At 37.2% G+C, this 23,315-nt stretch overlaps 1 protein-coding gene across 1 annotated transcript; it reads left to right on the top strand.

Moving 5' to 3' along the window:
* Nucleotides 1-2,195: 2,195 nt before the first annotated feature.
* LOC114461871 (DNA-directed RNA polymerase II subunit RPB1-like) lies at nt 2,196-21,452 on the top strand. Its single transcript, XM_028444343.1, has 5 exons — nt 2,196-2,446; nt 8,591-8,791; nt 11,131-11,631; nt 13,775-13,932; nt 18,563-21,452. The coding sequence occupies exons 1-5, from the start codon at nt 2,377-2,379 to the stop codon at nt 18,605-18,607; spliced, it is 975 nt and encodes a 324-aa protein (XP_028300144.1). The 5' UTR covers nt 2,196-2,376; the 3' UTR covers nt 18,608-21,452.
* Nucleotides 21,453-23,315: the final 1,863 nt, after the last annotated feature.

The following is a 23,315-nucleotide window of genomic DNA, read 5'->3' as shown; positions in this document are numbered from 1 at the left end:
GACTGCTCCCCAGGGATGGGTTAAAATGCAGAGGACAAATTTCAATGCATGTGTACCAACATATATATATATATATATATATATATATATATATATATATGACCAATAAAGGCAAAAAGCCCAATTTAATTTAACAATTTTGTAAGATGTTTAATCTGCTGCTGAATGAGTCACTGGGGGATCCTACATTGTAGAACAATGTGAGTTTTTTGAAGTTGAAATGCTTGAATTAAGCCTTGATATTAAGTTAAACCAAAATGAAAACAAACCGATCAGATGTGCCTCTTCATCATTAACCATTCATCCAGACATTTACTCTTTGCACCCCTAATGAAAATATAGAAATACCGATTATTGTAAGTGGACCAACAGCACCTCCCTGTGGACGACTGACTGCATCACACAACACAACTGATTTATTTTCCAGACCATTCGTTTTAAATCCGTGAGGTTTTGAAGCTGTTGTTGTGGAACACTTGATACAAAACTGGATTGAATTATGATTTTTTTTTTTTTTTACTCCTAACAAATGTTCAACCAACCATCTTATGTTGCATCACAAAGCCAGAATCTTCAAACTAGACTTTCCCCAAACTTCACCTGTCATGTCATGTGGGATGTTGTGGGTTTCCTGTTCTAAAATAAGAGGGATAAAGTAAAAAATAAAATAAAAATAAAAAATAATTAAATGTTACATGAATATGAGTGAGATTGTCTGTCTCCTGTACACCTTGGGCCCAATGTTATGGAGATTTGTGTTCTTTTTTTTTGTTTCTATATATTTTTCTCTTCTTTTGGGGTTTAATTCTGCTTCAGGGTTTGTTTGTGCTTTGTTTCGGCTTCAGGGTTCATCTCTGCTTTGTGCTTCGTTTGTGCTTTGAGGTTTGTTTGTGCTTCGGGGGTTCGTTTGAGCTTCATTTGTGTTTCGGGGTTAGTTTGTGCTTCGTTTCTGCTTCGGGGTTTGTGCTCATTTATAACTCAACCAACATTCATCAGGGTACTCACTATTTTGGTAAAGGAACAGTTTTCCTTTGTTTAGCTGCTAATTGAACCTATTTACCTCATCCACAGCCAAAATCATGGTTTACATTAGATTTTGAAGCAGATACATACCATTTTGTAGCAGTATACAAAGAGTCAAGTTTACACTTGCCACATACAACACTTTGATAACATTAATTATTATTATTATTATTATTATTATTATTATTATTATTATTATTATTATTATTATTATTATTATTATTATTATTATTATTATTTTGCTTTTTCAGCACATGCTGCCGAAGGTCAACATTACATGAAGTGCAATGTTTTTATGATAGCAATGCATGTTTTGTTATTGCAATTAAATAAATAATTGATTATGCAATAAATCTGATTTGATCGCCTTTTTTTGGTGGAAAAAGTGTTTTTTGTTTTACAATGTCAAATCTGTAAGACAGGTACAGTTAAATGAATGAATGGATGAATGAATGAATGATTGAATGAATGAATCCTACTTTGTTTACAAGCTAGAGTAGTGTATAAAACACAATGATTTCTATGCAAGATACATTCAAGATTCAAGCTCTTTATTGTCAACTCAACCACATGTATATATATAAACATTTCATTTCAGACGCTAAAATAAAAACAATGTTAAATCTAAAGTTTTCAAAATTACCATGATAATTTAAACAAAACAAAAAAACAACAACAAAACCCAAAAATCTAAACTCAAAACCCATCTTTATCAAACTGCATATTCCATGTAATTCAATATTTCATCTCATTGTATAATTTATCCTACAATGTTCTTTTTTAATTTAATTTTATTTTATTTTTGTATCATTCATTGTATTGCACTGTTTTTATCATTCTGTTTTCATTGTAAAGTTTCCTTGGGTGGCCTGAAAGGTGCTTTTAAATAAAATGAAATAATGTTATTTAAAATGTATAATAATAATAATAATAATAATAATAATAATAATAATAATAATAATGATAAACAACTTTGAACTATCCAAGCATTACATTTTTCAAAATCATCAAATGATGCCCTATTATGCTGTGTAGGTACAGTAGGTGTCAGTCTACCCACTGGATATAAAGTAACAGTAACGGTAATAGACAGGGAGGGGAGAAAACACGTGGCACAGAGAGAGAGAGAGAGAGAGAGAGAGAGAGAGCACTCCACTCCCTTCTTCAGTTGCCTCAGCCACGCACACAGTAGCAGACCTATATAGTCCTCTGCCTCTGGACCTAGAAGACATCTAATCTGGGAAAAATCTTCTACTTAGTGAAGAGTAGGAAATAGATTAGGAATAGTGATTCTAGAATTAGAAGAATAAGAATAGGACATACGTTTATTTACTGTCACTGTAAACCAAAGAGATGATGGAGACCAAACTGTGGCTTTACCTCTGTGTGCTTCTTCTCTTTCATTCAGGATCTGCAGAACACGGTAAGATGTTCATTTTATAGGTTCATTTTTAAAAAAAAAAAATACACCTCACACTCTATGTCCTTTCTATTAGAGTTCTAACATGGGTTCACTTCACTTCATGTCAGTGAATTACTTTCCATCTAGATAGTTTTCTTTTCTTTCTCAGAGCTCATCATCATCACCACCACCACATCCTTCCTCTTCTGTTCTTTCACAGCCTCTCACATATAATGCTGTGTATGTTCCACTCACCCACTGTCTGTCTTTCTCTACCTGCATCAGCACCTCCCACACTATAGAGCCCAGTGACACTGATGACATTTGGAAAGATTTGGTTGTGGTGATGTGTTCCATCAGCTCCTCCAGACTAGAGATGGTTTAATGGAAAACATCAAGGCCAGGGGCCCCTGGTGAGCAAAGAAGTGGAGGAGTACATATAGTATAGTAATACATGACAGCAGCACATTGTCACTTTAGAGCTGCTGCTAATGGGTTTGCCTCTGCAGTGCAGTGTGTTGACTTTATGACAGACTTCTCTATGTATTCGTATGTTTGTGGATAGAAAGGTGAGGACACGGTGGCCATCTTTCAGTTTTTAGGAATAATTAACCCCTACATTTTCAAAGTAGAGAGAGATCAATAGAAACATCCAGCACTTGTGTTTTTACTACGTCTAAGGCTAATTTGGAGTGCCACAAAATTATGATTTTCTACTTTTCATTTACTAAAATCAGCAAAATAAAAATAAGCTTACATATACAGTTGCATGGTAATAATAGTATTATGTATAGAACTATTAGATTAGATTAGATTATCCTTTATTTTATCCCACAGTGGGGAAATTCACACACTAAAGCAGCCAAAGACACAACGAGCAAGCAAACAACAAAGCAAAATACAAATATCAGCCAGAAAATGAATATCGGATTTTATCAGACAGCATCTAAAATCTCCGATATAAGGCTCTGATCATTTTTTGTTGTTTTTGTCCCCGCCCTCAGCTGTTCCCACCATATACTGACAGTAAATAATAACTGAAGTGAACTTGAATGGTTGACTATTGTTCTCTGTTTGAATAACATCACTTGATCAAGTCTTTTCTAACAATCCACACTAGAAAATAAGTAATAAAAGTATGTATGATTCGTGCTGATATCGTATCGGGTTGATATCGGTAGCGGGCAATACTCAAAGCGGCAATATCGGTATCGTATCGGAAGTGAAAAACTTATATCGGGACATCCCTAATGGATGGTATGGTATGTTTCCTCTCCATTCCATGCCATCACATCAGAGTGGAGTGCAGCCATAGATAAACAGCCAGTTTATGACTACTACTGCACTGAGTTGATATATATATATATATATATATATATATATATATATATATATATATATACCCCAGCCATACACATTTAAGCTGCCAGTACACCACATTACATAGGCATGATCAAAGTTGTCATGTTTTGTTACATGAGTAATAAATATTTTGTTAAAATTGGATTAAAAAAGAAAAAACATTGTTGTGTTTCCTCTCCCCTCTTTACATTTGTATTTCCTTCATTAGGCGTTGGAGACTTTTACACACAGAAAGTGTGTCACATCTAAACTGACCAAATAATATATTTATTAACATCATAATAACATTGTTGTCAAATGGGAGCGGTGTAGCGTACTCTGTGAAATACTGTTTAATGTACAGTGTGTGTATCTCATTGGTATTTTGATGTCATCCCATAAACAACGGTTGAAAAAAGAAAACATAAGCCTGTTCAATTTCTAACCAAGACCATCAAACCATTTAAACCACATTTAAACCTGACCCTCACTTGGTATTAGTATTTACTGCCACCTATAGAATTTATTTGCACTGCCCATTAATGGTAAAAATATTAAGAACATTTTTAGCAAAATAATTGCAGCGAGATACAGATATTTGGATCGAACTGATGAAATTGGACATTTTTACGTGGCGCAGTGATAATAACCACTGACGGTGTCCTGATCTGATCTTGAAATCAGATATTGGTGAGATATCAGCAAAAAAAATCTCTCATATAAGCAATTTTATTCGATTTATTGAGGTATTTGTCTGGGTCGTCTAAATTATTTTTCAATTTATTTAATTTAATTGTAGAATATTCTAATGCTTCAGGTAAAAAAAATAAAAAATTAAACCATTGGTTAATAATAAATGGGTCAGTTTTTCTCATATCTTCTAATGCTACTATTGTTCTCTGAGTAATGTCACTTGATCAAACCTTTTCTAACATTCCACACTACTAAATAAGTTTACGTATGTGTGATCCGTGCTGATATCACATCATATCAATATTTGTATTGGCCAACACCCAAGGATGCAACATCGCTATTGTTTCAGAAGTGAAAAAGTTGTATCGTGACAGCTCTAATCACTGGACCAGATGTTCTCAACCTTGGGGTCAGGACCCCATTAGGGTTTGCAAGACACTGTGAGGGGGTCGCCAGATGTCTTTAAGAAACAAATAATTTTTTTCTACAATTTCAGCCCAATTTTGCTTATTTTTCTTTAACCATTTTACACCAAACATCCCATATTTTAACCTATTTTCATCACGTTTTCTTGTCATATTTTTTGCTCCTTTTAATGCTGTTTGCCAAGTTACTGCTTTCTGCCACTTCTGTATCAATTTTTAATGCATTTTCTGCACATTTTTCCACTTTCAAGACATTTTTGGCACATATAAACCCTTTCCACCACTTTTCCCACCTAATGTTGCATATGTCGACCCATTATTGTCACTTTTAACGTCTTTTCACCATATTTTATGCTTTTGCCAATTCAATCACATTCACGATTTGTCATGCCCGGTATTTGCCAGTTGAAAATAGACTGTGCTGTTGTGTGACGTATCAGCAGAGTCACTGGAGTGACTGGAGCACTGATGCACATTATTCGGTGGCTGTGAAACAGACTATCACAGAGGCACTGAACAGAAACCCTGCTCTAAGGTATACACGCTGCAGTGCACGGGCAGATTGGAAGTCCTTTAATGTATATGGTTAGGGGAGCGTGCAGCAGCAGTGGAAACAGTGACTCTCTTTATGAGTCCACTCTACACACACTCCCAGTGAGAAACGCACATAAGAAAACAGCTACGGGTACTATGAAGTAAGTGCTTCAGCAGTTGACCTGAGCGTCTCTAATGGAGCTAACAAAGCCAGTATTATGGCACAGCACATCTTGTCTTCTTCAGGGGCACGTCTATTAGAGTTTGATTGAGTAACTCTCTCTATCTCTTTGACTGATTCCTCCTCACAGCGTCTGCTGGTGCTGATGAGCTGTGTGAGTGATTACAGAGGTTATTTAAGGCGTCAGAGCACTGTGTTACACAGCGGTAATGACTTTATATTGCATCAGTGCACTGGTGGGTCAGAGGGAAGCAGGTAGAAATGGACATCAAGCTTTGGACAGAGAGAGAGAGAGTGCTGTAAGCAGGGCTGGGTGAAATGGACCAAAACTCATATCTTGATATTTTTCCCTCAAAATGCCGATATACGATGTAAATCTTGATACATTTTATTCAAATTAAGTCTGACTAGAAAGACACTTCTGGGTTTAGTTCCAGCAAAATTCAATTTGTTTTCTTTTTGAATAGCATGTTAGGTTGAGGTTTCATTTATTTAGACAAGGTTCTTCAGGAAACGTTTATATCCTGATGTTTTTTTTCGACTGTCAACTGCCAGTCTTCATCAGAGGAGTTCTGCTGATTGCCTTTGATGGTTCCTTTGAAGTTTCACTTGACTTTCATGTAATAGCGCCACCAAGATTCATTTCATTTCACTTTTTGAACAGTATGTTGTTGTGACCCAAAAGGAACGCTGTAACATATGTATACTGTTAAAAAAGAAGATAAAATACAAAATAAGCTATAAAAAAATCTGTATATCGATACAGGCGATATTGTAATTTTCTATATGGCCAAAATGGAAAACAAAAATATATCTTGATTATCGATATATCGCCCAGCCCTAGATATAAGGCGCTCATTAAAACTAAATCACTTTAAAGATTATATTTATTAGTAGTATGGGCAGCATGCTGGTGTATGTAGTGCTTTGTAACTTAAAACATAAACGTCCCAAAAGCATTTACAATGATAAAAGTTTCTTAATGGTCTTTTGTAGTGAATGTTTTGATCTCTACAGGCTCAGTGGGCACAGAAAATGAATGAATGTGAAGAACTTTGAGAGTGTTTGATTAAAAAAATATATATAGTTATAAAAAGATGGAGATCCTAAAGATTTTTTAATGTGCATTATGTCCTTCACTAATGCACGTGAAATGTGAAAATTAAAATGTTTCTGTGATTTAGATTTTCCACTGTTCATATATAAAAAAATCACAGTTTGAGAGTTCTTGGTTCAAATCCTGTTATTTATATTTGTCCGTCTCTGTATTTTATTTCTTCTCACAATACATGAAATTAACATGTGGATTCTCTGAATTGTCTATGAATGTGGATGTGATTGCCTGTGACCACGGTTGCATGATGTTTTTTCATTCGGAATTAGTTATTCCTAATTAAATCATTTGGAATTAAAGTGTTCAGGTTCGTGTTTACATGGTAATCGTACTTCCCGTTACTGAGGTTTACATGGAAAACCGGTTTATTCGGCTTTAGTTAAAGCCAAACTCTGTAACTTTTGGCCACTAGGGGCGCTAGACCGGTATCTTTCACTCAAGCGGCCCTAGTGGCCACAAGCGCCGCAGCACTGTGGCAAAAATCAACAGTCAGTTGTGCCAGCCCCCCTTGTCTTTTGATTGTGTATGCAGACAGTAGTTGACCTGTAACTTCGGGATAAGGATTGGCTCTCAGGTGTGCGAAGCGGGGCTGGGCTCGTGCCGTGGCTACAGTCTATGGGCTGGAGGAGCAGCCGCCACGCCCCTCCTCTCCCCGCCGCTGGAGTTCTAGTGGAGTTCTGTGCTTTAAACATCATAAAAGTGCTATATGGGCTTCATACACATGCACAAAGTGTTTTTTTACATTGATTCCCTCGAGGGTGATTTGCTTCTTTCTTACTACAGGGTGAGCCCAAACACCTCGCTCCAATTTGATGACGCGTTCCCACTTTGATGATAAATTTGACGCGGCACTGAGTTGGAGAAGCCACGCCTGCAGGAAGCTCTTTGCCATGATTGACATGTAAACAGACACGCCCATGAAGGAGGAAGTTATTGTCCCGTCTATAGACGCGCCCACTCGTGAATATGCATAAGTAGGCCGCAAATCAGCCTGTTTGTGTAGAGTTGGTCAGAAAGTCACTTTGCAAAGGCTAAAACTCTGCAAAAAAGGCAAGTTTGGGAAAATAAACCTCAAATACTATGTTTTTGGGGTTGTTAGAAGAAATGAAGATCGGTGAAAAATAGCATGATATGGGACCTTTAATATTGAACAGTTTTCCGTAATATGTTTGTCACTCACACGGCCGCCCCATGCTTTTGAGATGAAGGAAATCAACCCTTGTGGCGTGACCCCTATGAGAAATTTAGCAGTGTTATGGTGTTTGTAATTTGATCATGTCTTGGCTCTAGCTGACAATGTAGATGGACGGTCGATAAACACTTCAATGCAGTCTATGACGACAGCAACCTTATTCCCAAATGACTGTCTGAATGAAAGCGGCATGGCTTTCTGTAACACTTCCCGTTCTGGCCAAACAATAAAGTGTGACAATCTGACATGTGCAGAACAACTGGAATACACTTAAAGCAAATTCAAGCATTGTTAACTGGGAATTATTTAATTTGGAATTAAAAACGGAACAAACCCGCCACCTAATTCGGAATAAAGTTCAATTCTGAATTAAATTAGCATTAGGAATTAAGTGTTTACAAGGTCAGGTTAAAGAGGAATGAACTTGTATTCCGCTTTAAGGCTACCATGTAAATGTGGCCTATTGACTCATCCATAGTGTAGCTTGCCTCTTACCCTCTCTTAACTACACCAGCATGATCACTGCATGGGTAGAGGGAATGAATGAATGCCTCCTGACTTTGTTTGCTCAGCATTAAAAATGTACATATTTACAAATTGCATGGTTGGTTTTGAGTATTCAGTATGCTCAGGTGTGTACCTGATCCCCAAGTGTTCTCATGATAATGACTTTTTGTCTTTTCAGATGGAGACCATGGTGCTGTCCATGCTGCTGCACACAGTGATGTTAGTACTAAGGCCAGTCCTGCAGTCTCTGTCCCTGATTTAAGCCTGGACTCTGTAAATGCTCATCTTAATGACTCCGCTACGAGTACTAATGGAACGGAAGGTTTAACCAACAATGCTTCAACAGATGAGGAAACCACCATCATGACCTCCAACGATGGTAAGTAAGGAACTCCCTCTCATGTAACTGTAGGTGAAAGAAAGCTGTTATCTTTGGAAAACATGCACGCAGAGATAATCTGATACCAGGCTTATTCTTTGTCTGTTTGAGGATTGCCAGACAGGAAGTTTTGACTCTCTTTAGAAGAGTTCAGTCGGAAGCCCAACAACAGGAGGCTCATAGCACATGAGCTATTTTTAACCAAGACTTTATCATTGTTTTTCCTTGTTCTGAAGTGGTCTGAAGCCTAATTTCAGGGTTCACCACATGGACAGAGTGGGTCTGCTTTAACTGTGCAGTGAAAGTAGTTCTACGCCATACAAGTAGTGAGGTTAAGCCCAAAGGCATTTGACTTCAACTCATGATGCAAAGGTCCTCTTTGGTATGGAAGTACCTTAGGGTCATACAAATACATTCATCCTAACACACAAGTGAGATCACTCTTTGTATTGGAAATAGACTCAGGGAAGGAATCCAATAAAGTAGGTTTCAAGTTTAAAAAACCAACAATTTTCTCCTCACTTATGGGACACCAATTATAAAGTTGCGAGTGTTAAAATTACCAGTAATTTTTTTGCAACATTCAGCAACAAACCACGTTTAAAAACTGTACGCAATTTTTTTTCATGTTACTTTTGTTCAGATTTAGAGCAGTATTTGTGAAATTTGTGATTTTTTTTCTCATAAAAATATAATGTCAATATTAAATATAAATGTTAAATCTAAATCTAAATCTTAAATCTAAAACTAAATGTCACCTCCGAATTTGCATATTAGCTAAATATTTACCTGTGACATTTAGATTTTACATTCAGATTTAACATTTAGATTGATTTAATATTTAGATTTAGATTCAACATTTAGATTTAACATTTATAATTTAGATTTAGATCTAACATTGACATTACATATTTTTATGAGAAAAGAAATTTCACAAATATTGCTGTAAATCTGGTCAAAAGTAATATAAAAAAATTCACGCAGATTTTTTTAAACGTGGTTTGTTGCAAAAAGTTGCTGTTTATTTGAGCATGCACAACTTTACAATCGGCGCCTCATACTTACTATGACAAAGCAAGGGTAAATAAATACGCATATGTCACATAAAAGTTGTGTCAGAGTGACCTTAGTTATCTTTTCCATCATAAACTTGTATTTGTTAAATTTAAGTAATGCAGCTACTGCTGTGTATTAAATGCGTGCAAAGATAGCATGAGATTTCAACCATACCAGGAACAATGCACACAACAGAAGGAAAAGACTCGCATAAATAAAAAGGTGATAAGTTATTCTTGGAAAGAAGAAGTGAGCGAGGTAGGAAGTGGTTGAACAACACAGATGGTGCTGACAAGAGGAGAGAAGTGATTAAAAGCAGTGTGACTTTTCTCATGGAAGTGCAAAAGGTGGCAGACTGTCTGTGAGAGCAGAGCTGGCATCACATAACAATACATGGAAACATTTCACTAACCTACTAACTGCACTGTGGCGTGTACTGTAATGTTTTTGAATGGAATTAAAATGTATTTATTTCAAACATGAAAGAAAAAAGAGAAAACATCAACAACAATGACAAAAACAGAGATAGTACAGTAGTCATCAATCAAGTTTACATGCATGAAAAGGAGTAGGAAGAAGTTTAAACTTTTTAAATTATACCTAATTTAAAATCAGGATCACCAATCAAAAATGTTTTATTTCTCCATAATAATACTTAGATCGATCACCATCTACAGTATTCAGACGCCAGTGAATATTATAATATAATAACTATAGTAAATTATAGGCTATTTAGGCAAGGCAAATGTATTTGTATAGTGCACTTCATAAACAAGGCAATTCATTGTGCTTTACATGATTAAAAAGTACAACAGAAAATATTTAACAATTTAAAAATCAATAAAAACATTCAAATCAGTAATAAAAACATTAAATCAACAATAATATGATTAAAGATCTCCCTCTCAGTCATAGCAGTGGAGGAAAATTGTAATTAATTGTATTCGGTGTTTCTGTGCAGTTATTAAATATTCACTGTTACTAATAAGTTGGCAAAGAAACAAAAGTGGGACATTATAAGATTATTCTTTTTCAGTTTGATTTGTTTTCTATACTAGTTAGATGATTGTGTAAAAGTGTCCATACGTCAAGAACATACTGTACATTTCTAAGTAAAGCTCTTTACAATCCCTTTTACTGGGGGAGTTAGCAGTTAGCGTTTTGATAGTAAGTTTCTATTTTCCTCTTTTGTTCTTCAAAACCCCATTCATCCCATCTTTTATTCATAATAAATGAAATATTTTTGCTGATTATTTTCCCTCCATCTGCCTCTCTTGTTCCAGAGAAGAGCGCTCACACAACAAATGAGTCACCGTCAGAACTGCCAGTCGTTACTGCCGAAAGCCACTCCTCCCCCTCTCACCCCCCAGCTATTATCAGCACCACAGATGTAGCTCACACCTCCTCGGTAGATGTACCGAACATCCCGCCAACCTCTCCAGATTACAACGTATCCCATAACACCACGCCCCCTCTTTCCGACTCTACAATAAATCTGGGAAAACAAACAGGTAATCCAGGTCCAACTGCCCCCCCCACATCTGCTCCTGCACCTGAGACTCCCATCGCTACATCAGGCAACCAGTCCCGTTCAACATCAGGATCAGGATCCATCTCCCCCCAAGAGCCCAGCGGCTCACACACAAGCTCCAGCCCGTCTGACCTCCATACTGAGGTCACAGGTGATGCCCAGCCGTGGTCCAGCAGCACCCTGTCAAACAGTCCATCTTTACAGGCCAAAACCCACGGCGACAACCCATCTCAGCTCAACGTGGGAGAGGACCGTAAGTGTTTGACTTTGGTTCACTGTGCTGGAACATTAGCAGAGCTTTACAAAGGCCATTCTGTTCTTTGTTTTTCTAAAAACAAGTCAGCCTCTGCTTCTACACACAGTCGCACACTTTCCACAACACTGTCACCACCAAGCACTCCACAGTCATGGGTTTGTTTATGAACAGCCACAGAGAGAGAGTTTCTGTTTCTTCTCTTTGTTTGCACCACATTTTACGGAGCTGCAGCTCTGTGGTTTTGGCTGATCTAAGGCAACCAATGTAACCTTGTAAAGCCTGAATCATTAAATCTTTGTCAGAAAATGACAACGTTTTGAAACTGGAGCCTTTATTGGTCCCTATGAACAACCAAAACATGAACTGAATACTGTGGAGAAAAACAACTATAGAGAACAATGATGGAATGAATGAGTGATAACACATTTTAAAGAATGTTATTTTGCAAATAGGTGGAATGAAACAGTATTTGGTGGCTTCTGAATAGATTTATTTCTATAGTTTTTATAATTTCTGGTCATTTCCTGCCTGGTGTGGGACCAAGACTGAGCCTTGTGTTAACAGTGAGTGCATGTTCTGATCAAGATAATTTTCATCATTATAATGTTTTAACTAAAAATAAACATTATAAAACCACATATTTTTTATGCTTTCAAAAAAAGAGAAAAAAATCAATCATCAATTTCCATTTCCATTTATGAGTTTTAATAATTTGTATCATATTTGATACATCTGGTCTCAATGCTCAAATATATATATATATATATATAAATTATTATTATTATTATTTTTTTAATCAACAAAAACATAATAAATAACCAACATGACAACAGATTGGTAATTCCATACATACATAAGAACATTATTTAGTGCTATTTTCATGCAACAATGAGATATCAGAGTGAAGTCTATAACACATAACGTTTTACTTATTTTTCCTCATTTTGTGGATCACAAACTTTTTATTTTGCATGGCGGTAGTAAGGCCTGAAAACAGTTCCTGTCCTTGTTCAGACAGAGATGCACTCACAGTACACATGGGAAAAGTGGTCTGCACAGGGATAACATTTCTGTCTGTTTCCCATGCTGGTTACCAAATTATGCTATTTATTATTATTATTTTAATTCTTTATTTATGAGTTTTTATAGTTTTAAACAATAATGCATACAGAACATTAGAGAGCAGGGAGTGACCAAATAATAATAATAATAATAATAATAATAATAATAAATTATGCTATTTAAACATTTATTTAATTTACTAGAAAGATATATTTTTTTAAATTGTTGCTTGATGATATGTAAAATGCGTGAAATGCAATAAAATGACAAATGACTGATTTAGAGTTACATGACCTCATAGACCTGCTGTATCAAATCTGATACACACCATTTTTAACACGGTTTTACGAAAACAGAGATGATGAAATATAAACTAATATCACACTGCATCAACCCAGTAACTCTCCCTATTGATATTTCAGTCAAAAAATGTTAATTTTCTTTCATACATTAATTTTTTCAAAATTGGAAGAAGTTTTTCCTCTAAAACCACACGTGCATCTTTCCTCATTAATGATCATCTTGTAGAGTTGCATGTACAGTATATCACTGTATACATTGGGTTTTTCAATGGCATTGTAGGGTTAACAACAAGAATATGTCATTCTCCCTGACCAACTACCATTTATATAAAACTATATTGTTTCTGTGTTTTCTTTAGCCAAAGACAAACAGAGTGTTCACTGTGTTGTTGCCTGTTGTAGTATTTGGCCCAATTTTGAATTTGCAACAATCCTATAAAAAGGCTTTTAAAACAAAGACGCTAATCAGAGACAAGAGACTTTAACATGGAAGTGCATAAAATGCTCAGATTTATCTTTGACTTTAGGACCCACAAAGACAAATAAAACATCACCAACTTGTTTGACATTTCTGTCCCGAGCCCCATGATTAACACTAAACATGTTGCTATTTCTAGTCCCAGTCAAACATGTAAGAGACCATTTAAGCAGATGTATCTGTGGGAGCTGCACAGTGTTAAACCCAACCATCCATCGTAGTGGACAGCGTTGGCAGAGCCTGTTTATGTCCAGGCAGCGTCCACGTTGGCTTTCTCATGTGCTTCCTTTGTTTGCAGCCACAGTGCGACACGACTCTCCCAAGTTAGATCCCCTCCTGGCAGGCCTGGTGTCGGCCTTCATCATCACTGCTGTCATCTTCACTCTGCTCGTCTTCCTCAAGCTGCGCCGAAGAGACAACAGGCCCGAGTTCCGCAGGCTGCAGGACCTTCCCATGGTGAGTGCGCTTTAAGTCACACTTCAAGTGTAAACTCTCTGCTGCTCGTCTTGTGATGTTACACAGGCATGGAGACGTTCAGTCATGCAAGGAGAAACGTTTCTGTTAGATGTGCTGTATCTGGACAATGGAACATTTACTCCACTTGTTGACAGCATTCAATAACACTGAAGGGGTGTCCCCGTCTGATGTCAATATCGGTCCAATATTAGCCTGAAAGCGAATATCGGATTCAAATTTCCGGATTTTCCAATTATTTTCAATTGTTTTATTTTTTTTTCAATTTATTTCTTATTTATTTTTATTCAATTGTAAAATACTGTAGATATTATATTGAAGGTTAACATTAATGTAGGCAATTGGTTAATAATAAATGGGTCAGTTTTTCTCATACCTACTGTTGCTGACTATTGTTCACTGTTACAGTAACATCACTTCTTGATCAAGCCTTTTCTAACATTCCACACTACAAAATAAATCATAATTATTTTTATTAAAGAAAAGAGAGGGAGAGAGAGAGAGAGAGAGAGAGAGAGAGAGAGAAAAGTATGTCTGATTCATCCTGATATCAGATCAATATCGGTATCGGCCGATACGCAAGGCTGCAATATCGGCATCATATCGAAAATGAAAAAGTTGTATCAGGACATCCCTAATACAAATCACATTACATTTTTTTTTTAAATAAATTGATTAGATTTACATCATACTGTACATATTTTAGAGCAGTGGTTCTCAAACGTTTTTGGCTGAAGTACCCCCTTCAGAATACTATGAAAAAACAACCATAGAGCATAATGATGGAATGAATAAGTGAAAACACACATTTTAACTCATCACATTTTTAAATAAGTGGAATGAAACAGTATTTAGTGGCTTCTGATTTGATTTATTTCTGTAGTTTTCATCGTATCCGGTCATCTCCTGCCAGGTGTGGGACCAAGACTGACATTGTATTTTCAGTCCATGCTCTAATTAAAATAATTTCCATCATCATTATTATGATTGTAATTTTTAACTAAAAATAAACATTGTAAAACCCCATATTTTTAACGCTGATTTGTTAACTTTCCACTCTCTCTCTCTCAAATACCCCCTGTCGTACCATCGCGTACCCCCAGTTGAGAAACACTGTTTTAGACAATACAATTTGAAGTACAAAGATCTGGTATACAGTACAAGGTTTGTGAAATGAATCCTTTCCTTTCTGGCACTGAAATGCAGTGAGTCATTTATTCATCTTCTATTTCTGTTCATCCCACAGAGCAGTAATCCTTCCATCCTCTCACTTTCAAACCCTAACAAACTGGTTTAAAGTCAGGAAAAAAATCCTGGGGTGTTTGTGAATCTAAAGCCTGAGTATACTGTGACATGTACACTTGTTATGTGACTCTCTTAATCTTAGGTCAAAGCTATGAATCACAGCTACAAAATCAGGACGTCTTCACTTTTACAAGCGCACATTGTGATACTTAACCCTGAGTATTAAAAAAACAAGGGAAAGGCTCCAACACACGACAACCCTGAACACGATGATCTTGGGCAGATGCATGGAAAAATTGGACAAGACACGAGTCTTACAATCCAGTTCATGTTAACTTTATTAGTATTGTTGCTATGATGGGCTCTCATATACATTATTTGTGTGAAGATGGTCACATAGTCGACTTGCAATGGTTATTATCGAGAATTTTGGAAACAAAAGGAACGTTGGATATTGTTTTTCAATTGGTTAAATTACTTGGATGAAGAGGAGGCTTTTTTTTTTAATTTTGTAATATGTGACATTATATTAAACAAACAAAGGACTGGGTTGTACAAAAAGGCACACAAATAGATACAAAGATTAAATAAACACAAAGGTTTGGTATCACATTACAATTTTTGGCACAGGTATTGTTCATGTCTTTGTGGCAATCCCATTTTTCCCAATATTCGTCTCCTTTATTCATTTGAAGCCTCAATGGCCACGATTACATGATGTTTTTAGTTAGAATTTGGCATTAAAGAGTTCTGCTTCGTGTTTACATTGTAATAGTAATTCCCGATCTGAGGTTTACATGGAAAACCGGTTTATTCTGCTTTAGTTAATTCCGCTTTAGGTCTGGGGGTTGAGAAGGCTCTGATTGGACAGGGGGCGGACATGAAACACACACAATAAACGTTTTACTGTCGGCTGTAACGCAGAAGACCACATGGGAACTGTTTTCACCTTTATTTTCATTCTAGTTTTGAAGCAACAGCTCCACAATAACACACAGTTTCAGTTTGGTCCGCGGAGCTGAAGAGAGATAGGAACTAATCACCGGTAAATAAAGCCCAGTAAAACTCTGGAAAACAAGAATCAGGTATGAATATTTGCTCCCAGTTAAAGATAGTAGCTCTAACAACCGTTACAATGATAAACTTGGTGATATTAAGCCAGTGCAGCAGTATGGGCTCTTAGTATCACCCGTCCGATGAAGCCTGTTCCATTTGCTTTCCATGTGTGTGATATGTCTGTGTGTCCGTGTTAATGTGCGCATGTTTATGTCTCCGTCCATCCCCTTTTTCATTATATCGGTGTCTTTAAAGGCTTTTATTAAATAGTGTCGGCTCCATTCCGGGCCCGCCATGTTGAATTATGTCTTCACCCAGCGCGTCATCGCCGCAAGTCGCACATGCACAGAACAACGGGAATTAACTTAAAGCGGATCAAGTGTTGTTAACTGTTTACAAGAAAAAGGAATTATTTAATTCAGAATTAAAAACGGAATAAACCAGCCACCTAATTCGGAATTAAGTTTAATTTGGAATTAAACTAGCATTAGGAATGAAGTGTTTCCAAAGGTCAGGTTGAAGAGGAATTAACTTTTATTATGCTTTAAAGAGGAATTAAAACATGGTCAATGTGAAAGTCATTTTCTCCACGCTGCGGATGGAGTTTATGTTTATATAGAGTCTTAAGGTTGGGGGTGTTCCTTAGTTATAGCTTTTTGACTTGCTATTCTGACTATTTTCAGGAGGGAGGCATCTTTCCTACCAAGTCCTTCAGAAGAGAAGGTTTTTTAAGGAGAGGTTTAATTACAGCTGTCTTACAAGCCTGTGGCACACAACCTGTTACTAAGGACAGGTTGATCCCATTTTGGTGCTGATCAGAGGATAAACATTCTTAAACAGTGGAGTCAGGATCAGGTTGTTGATATAGAAGCAGTAACTATTAAAGTCAGCTCAGACAGAACAATAGGAGTGAAACTTTATAGATAAAAGCTGCGTGTTGGAGTTATTTACAGAGCTGCTGTGTTTAAGACATCGTTGATCACTGCTGCAGAGAGGACATTAGCTTTATCTGTATTTGTTGAAATGTTATTATTGAAGAAGGTCAGGGGCGGTTAATGGAAATAGAAGGTTCTACAGAGCTGTGACTTTTGGTTACCCTGGCTACAGTGGTGAATAGAAAAAGGATTGTTCACATGCAGCACTTTATTAAACATCAAGGTTTTTTTTCTTTATCAGAATGCAAGAAAATAACCACATTCAACATTGATTTGGGACATCTGGGTCATTAGCCCTCCTATTATCCTCAAATATTACCAACACATTTTACCCTTGGGGTCAATCTGACCCCAGGGATATTTGCCTCCAGAAAATGATTTCCAGAAAATTGTTGTTTTTGTCTCAGACACTTTGTTTATTTGTTGAATACATAAATAATCCATTCATAATGAACAATGACCTCTCCTGCAGCGCCACCATCAGGTCAAACGTTCAATTTTAGAGTTATCTTTCATCCAAATCTTTTCTAACTTGGGGTGCACATTCATTCATTGCGCTCACATAATTGACCATATTAACTGATGTTGGTGACCCCCCTCTTCCTCTCATAAAAATATTTATTTCCTTATTTTTAATGCCCTGCCCTCCACAGCACAGGAAATATCAGTTCTACTTTGTCAATGTATCAACTCAAAAGTATCAACTCTGCACCCACAGGTGTGAGGACGTAAGGTCACGCACAGACACACATTTTACACAGTTAAAAAAACAGCTTGGGGTCAAATTGACCCCAGATGAACACCAATGCGTGCAATATGTGTTCAGCAGATTGAACAAAAATCATCATGATCATTTTATGCTTAATCAATTGCACCCATCAAATTAGGAAAAGTCATGAAATATGAAGCAAAAGAAAACAAATGATAAACATTGAATGGGGTCAAATTGACCCTAAGGATGATAGGAGGGTTAACCTAAGCTGGTACCATAAGGTCTGATCATTTGTTAAGCGTTATATCACACTTTCTAGTAAAAATTATTTGAAAATCCACTTCAAAATAAATCAGACTGTCTATATATCAGACAGCTATATGAGGACAAAACCATTACCGTGCTTATGACAGTGACAATAAATAACAGGCTATTTTTTTCTTTGACTGTGTCAGCTTATCTACAAACACACAGATGCTTAATGCAAACAGCTCTGTCGTGATGAGACATTAAAAAACACCCAGTAGGATCTAATCAGGATCCAGGAGGCTGACATTACAGTTAATGTGATCTGCTGTCGCTTACATTCCCTCTTGTTGCAAACAGACTGTCCTTCTGCCTTTAAGCCTGGGAATAATTATATGAATCTGTTTTTCCTCTCTAGGATGACATGATGGAGGACACATCCTTGACTATGTACAGCTACTGATGGAGGCCCCATGTGATTTCTGGACCCATGTATGCCCAACCCGTCCTCCAATCCAGACTCAGGCTGCTGTCGCCCCCTTTTTAATGAGCAGCAGCAAACACAAAGACCCCTGGGTAGGTGCAAGCACATTTTCGGAACTGCTTGCATTCAACCAGATTATTAATGTCAAGAAAGACATGATGGAAACTGCAAAAGGACAATGAAGACCACGACCAGGACGGGCAACGTTTTGTGTGTTTATTTGCTAAAGTGGTCCTTTGTACAAAGCTGCACAGTTGATGATGTTCAGCCCATCTGAAGGCTTTGTGGACGTGACATGTGTTTAGAGTTTTCTTGAGTTTAAAGAGAGTGAGTGGGTTGGGGAAAGTGGTGACATCAGCAGTTGGGTCCTCATGGACTCTCATACTGGGACTATTCCTAATTTAAAGTCTGGCAAAAAATAACGCTGGCAGTCTGAGAGGTCAGACTAAACAAACAACTTGAATATAGTGTTAACAAGGTTGCACAGAAAATAGAAGAACTTTTTGTGTGTGCGTGTGAGAAGTTTTTGTGTGTGCTTGTATTATGTGTATGTGTGCTAATGAGGGGCTATTTAAAGTTCTTCTCTGTCACTGGTCCTGCTGCCTTGAAGCCTGTTTTTTTTTGCTGTGTGCTAGGGTTTTGTTTGTTTTCTTTCCTTTAGTCCAGGAGAGAGTGCCTTATGCCGTGGAGGAAGAGCTCTTAGTGTAATTACAGTCCAAGCAAACTAACCCACAAATTTACCACTCACTCCAGGGACTTTGTGGGATTCCCATTTAAATGCACTGTCAGGGCCAAGTAGCTGCTCTGACTTGCCCCACGTTTGGAGATTAGCTTGGAGCATGCTCACCATGAGGCACTGCTTCATACAATGACAGCTGCAGACGGAGTTGGCCAGTGGCCCTCTCACACAGAGCTGCCATTGTCCTACTACTGATGATTGCATCATGCAGAAAAAATAAGTCTTTTGAGACCCTTCATTGTTATTGTTTGACATTTGGCTTTAGTATCCACTGACACACAGACATGCAGTATCTGTGAGTATTAAGATGAACTAATGAATCTTTTCACTATACTGTGTATGTAGCAGTAGGCACAATCACTCAAAATGACTCGAAAACAAATACAGCACCACTGTATTTGCAATACAGCCCAAGTGTTGGACTGATTGATTTTAAACTCATTCAAATCCATGGCTTTTATGCTATTAGCTTCATTTGTTTGTGCTTGTAGCAAAGTGTAAAAAAAAAAGTTGCCTTTGTGACGCAGTGAGCTGCCAAACAGATTTCATGCTTTCTTGCAAATAAATGCTACAAAATCTGAGACGATGCAAACGTCTCCCATACGTTCCTTTTGTCTATGTGGCATTTTCAGGATGGTATTTTATCACGTCTATAAGTACACACAGTCATCTACATAGGTCAGGGGTGTCAGACTCATTTTAGTTCAAGGGCCAAATAAGGACCAGTTGGATCACAAATGGGCCCCAGGTTTTAGGCTGGAAAACAAACAATTTTAACAATAATGTGCCCGTTTGCACTTCCAGTTTTAAATGGAAGGCATCAACATTATCTGAGCAATAAGTGACAGATACTTAAACACCCTTTGATTGATTGATTTTTTTTTTAACCAACTTTAATTTGGGGAGAGTTTGTGGAGTATTTTGAGACAAATTGCAGTATTTTTGGAAACATTTAGAGTTCTTTCAACAACAATTTAAAACTGAATTATTTGTTTCTCTGTCATTTTTACTTTAACCAGCGGGCCGAATCGGATGCTCTGAATGGCGTGATTTGGCCCCTGGGCCTTGAGTTTGACACATGTGACTTAGGTTCTGCCTTGTATGAATATGCCACAATTCTTCCAAGTATTAGTAGTGTGACAATCACAGTATCCATCTTTTTCTTTGAGCGAGTTTAATGAAAACCCTCTTTTTAGACTGCTGTTGTGTTGTTTGAAGCTCTGCTAACAACCACAGTGGAAGCTAACTTTGTAGCTTAGCGTTTTCAACTTGTTCCCATAGCAAACGAGGGTCACCTTGATTACAGATTGGATACTTTCCTTCAGTCAAAGAAGCCAGAGGAATGTGGGTGAAGACTTTACATGAGTTGACAGAGGAAATGGACACTGAGGATATAAAGGGATTAACAGCAGTACCAGGAGTAAGGGAGGTAAAAGTTCATAAGAAGCCAAATAGTTGTATTTGTGGAGCTATGGTGACCATACCGTGACATTCTGATGAGGCTTTTCCAGTAGTTACCTATTTAATTGTGTGTGTTCTTCTTCAGATTGTTCTCCCTTTATCAGTGTAAAACATACATCATGGATAATGTTTATCTTTCTACATTTTTGGTTCAGATGTTATCTGTAGCTCAGTAAAGCAGAAATCACTTAAGATAAGAATAAGGTGGATACTGTACTTGGCTTTGTGACTTTATTCTGTGCCTTAAAATAAATCTGTTATTGTTGACAATATTTTTGTTTGATCATAACTACAACAAATCCTTTCATTTTTAAAACAACACACTTCAAATTGATAAAACAGTTATACCCTTTTCAACAAATAGAAAACTACGCACTTGCAGATACTTAGGACGACACTACATACAAAGCTTCATTTGGGATCTGGTTCACGTAAAAGCCATGAAGATTCAAATGTTGTGTTGAAATTTGAAAGTCCTGTATTCTTTGTTGAAGAAGTGAGGCTGTCCTGCCAAATGAACTTTTTTTGTATGTGAGCTTTTTGTGTTTTCCATTTGAGAGCTTTGTTGTAAACAACTCTTGACATCAGCGCTGGACAAATCACAATTAAAACTCTCTTTAGATACAGACTTTTATTGTTTTGAACAACAAAAAAAAAACAACTACCCTCAGTGAACAAGACAATGCCCTGCTTTGCGACAAAACAACTGACCATTACTGGGTAATAAAAAACAAGTCAAGTTCATGTGGCTACAAAAACACACAAAGGAGCTTTTTTCTTCATTAAAAGTCCCATTAACTGCACTATTACAATCTGTACACCACTGTAGGGCCTTTTAGTCACATTGGTCTATTTAGGTGTGGTGGAATGAAAAGAGGTCTTTATTTTTATTATCTTTTACACATCACACTAGCTCTATTACACAACAGATTGGGATATTTGAGCTGCAATCTGAATACTAAAATGTTCGGTAACCCTTTACTTAGAGTTTTATAAATAAAGCTGAGCGGACATTACGCTGTCATCAGCATGAATAAGATGTCATGAATCCTGTCATTAAGTGCCATTTGCTAAATCAAGACACCTTTAGAGCTATGCTGGCATTTTTTGGGTTCGATGGAGGGATTTAGTGTGGTTAAGGTTAGGGTAACGAACAACACGTGGCCATACCAGCCTGTCATTGTCCCATCAGAAGCTAAGCAGGGCCTGGTTAGTAGTTGGATGGGAGACCACTGAGAATTCCAGGTGCCACAGTGGGGTGGCAGTCACCCCAGTGGGATCTGTCATTGTGTCCTTGGGCAAGACACTTCACCCACATTGCCTAGTATGAATGTAGTGTGTGAGTGAGTGTTGGTGGTGGTCAGAGGGGCCAATGGCGCACTATGGCTGCCCCAGGGCAGCTGTGGCTACAATAGTAGCTTACCGCCACTAAGTGTGGAGTGAAAGAATAATGCCTTAATTCTGTAAAGCGCTATATAAAATCCAATGCATTATTATTATTAACACTGAATGACAGCTGCAGCCTTCATGACACCTTATTCATGCTAATGACAAGTGTCATGTTATAATAATGACAACATAATGTTAGCCTTATGTATTAAACCTCAAGTAAAGTGTTATCAAATGTTTTAACACCACACCAGGTGATGTAAGGGAGGATCACAGCACTGGCGCCTCATTCTCCTTATTGAATTGTGATTGTGATTCATGCATCAAGCTGCATTACCGGGAATGAAGAATGCATTAAGCCAGGAGGGGAAAATCTATCACAGAACCATTACCCTTCAGAAGGCAAAGCAACTTTCAGCATCATTACCTCCCTAGATATACAGCCCTTTGTCACTGTGAAGATTTGCACCCATATTGTTTCAGAATAAAGGTTTTCTTACAATACCTCTTTACCAAAATAGTATTTTAGACAAACTGCTTAAGCCTACGCTCGGCTCTGAATAGCAAAGTGATCAGTTGTGTCTATTATGGCTGTGGAAAAAGATGAAAGGCCAATCAACCCCTTAACCACATCAAAACACCGACTCACCCCAACAATCTGTCATCATAAGAAAAACCCAAAGACAACTATTTTAATCCCCTGCCTGGGACCAAACCTTGTGGTTTTACCGACCTATTAGTAGGCTAGCGTAGCTGTTCTTAGTCTTTTTTTTTTTTTAGTAACCGCCATTTATTGTAAGCAGTGCGCACATTTTAAGCAGAGGGTGCGGCAGTTGTACTTCTTTGTTTGGAATATATTAACAAATGATGTGTGGAGGGGGAAAAACGTTAGGCATTAACCCCAGTAGCATTAAACAAGCTGCCTTTTGACAGAGGAGTCCTTATAAAATAGTCTTTAAACAGTTTCCTGACCTCACAGTTTGTTCCTAACAGTCTGTACATGTGCAGGCAGTTAAAGAGCATTATTCAAAATGGGGAAGACAACACCAAAGTCACTGAGAGGTTAATGTTTTGATGATCTATAATTCAAACAGTCAT

This window comes from Gouania willdenowi, chromosome 4 (assembly GCF_900634775.1).
Source record: "Gouania willdenowi chromosome 4, fGouWil2.1, whole genome shotgun sequence".
Lineage (NCBI taxonomy): Eukaryota > Metazoa > Chordata > Actinopteri > Blenniiformes > Gobiesocidae > Gouania > Gouania willdenowi.
The sequence above is the reverse complement of the archived record's forward strand: the minus strand, read 5'-3'. Positions and strand labels throughout refer to the sequence as shown.

Coding starts and splice junctions, on each gene's coding strand:
- LOC114461871 (XM_028444343.1), top strand. CDS start 2,377: ATGATGGAGACCAAACTGTGGCTTTACCTCTGTGTGCTTCTTCTCTTT. Junction 2,447..8,590: donor TTCAGGATCTGCAGAACACG/GTAAGATGTTCA, acceptor TTGTCTTTTCAG/ATGGAGACCATGGTGCTGTC. Junction 11,632..13,774: donor GCTCAACGTGGGAGAGGACC/GTAAGTGTTTGA, acceptor CTTTGTTTGCAG/CCACAGTGCGACACGACTCT.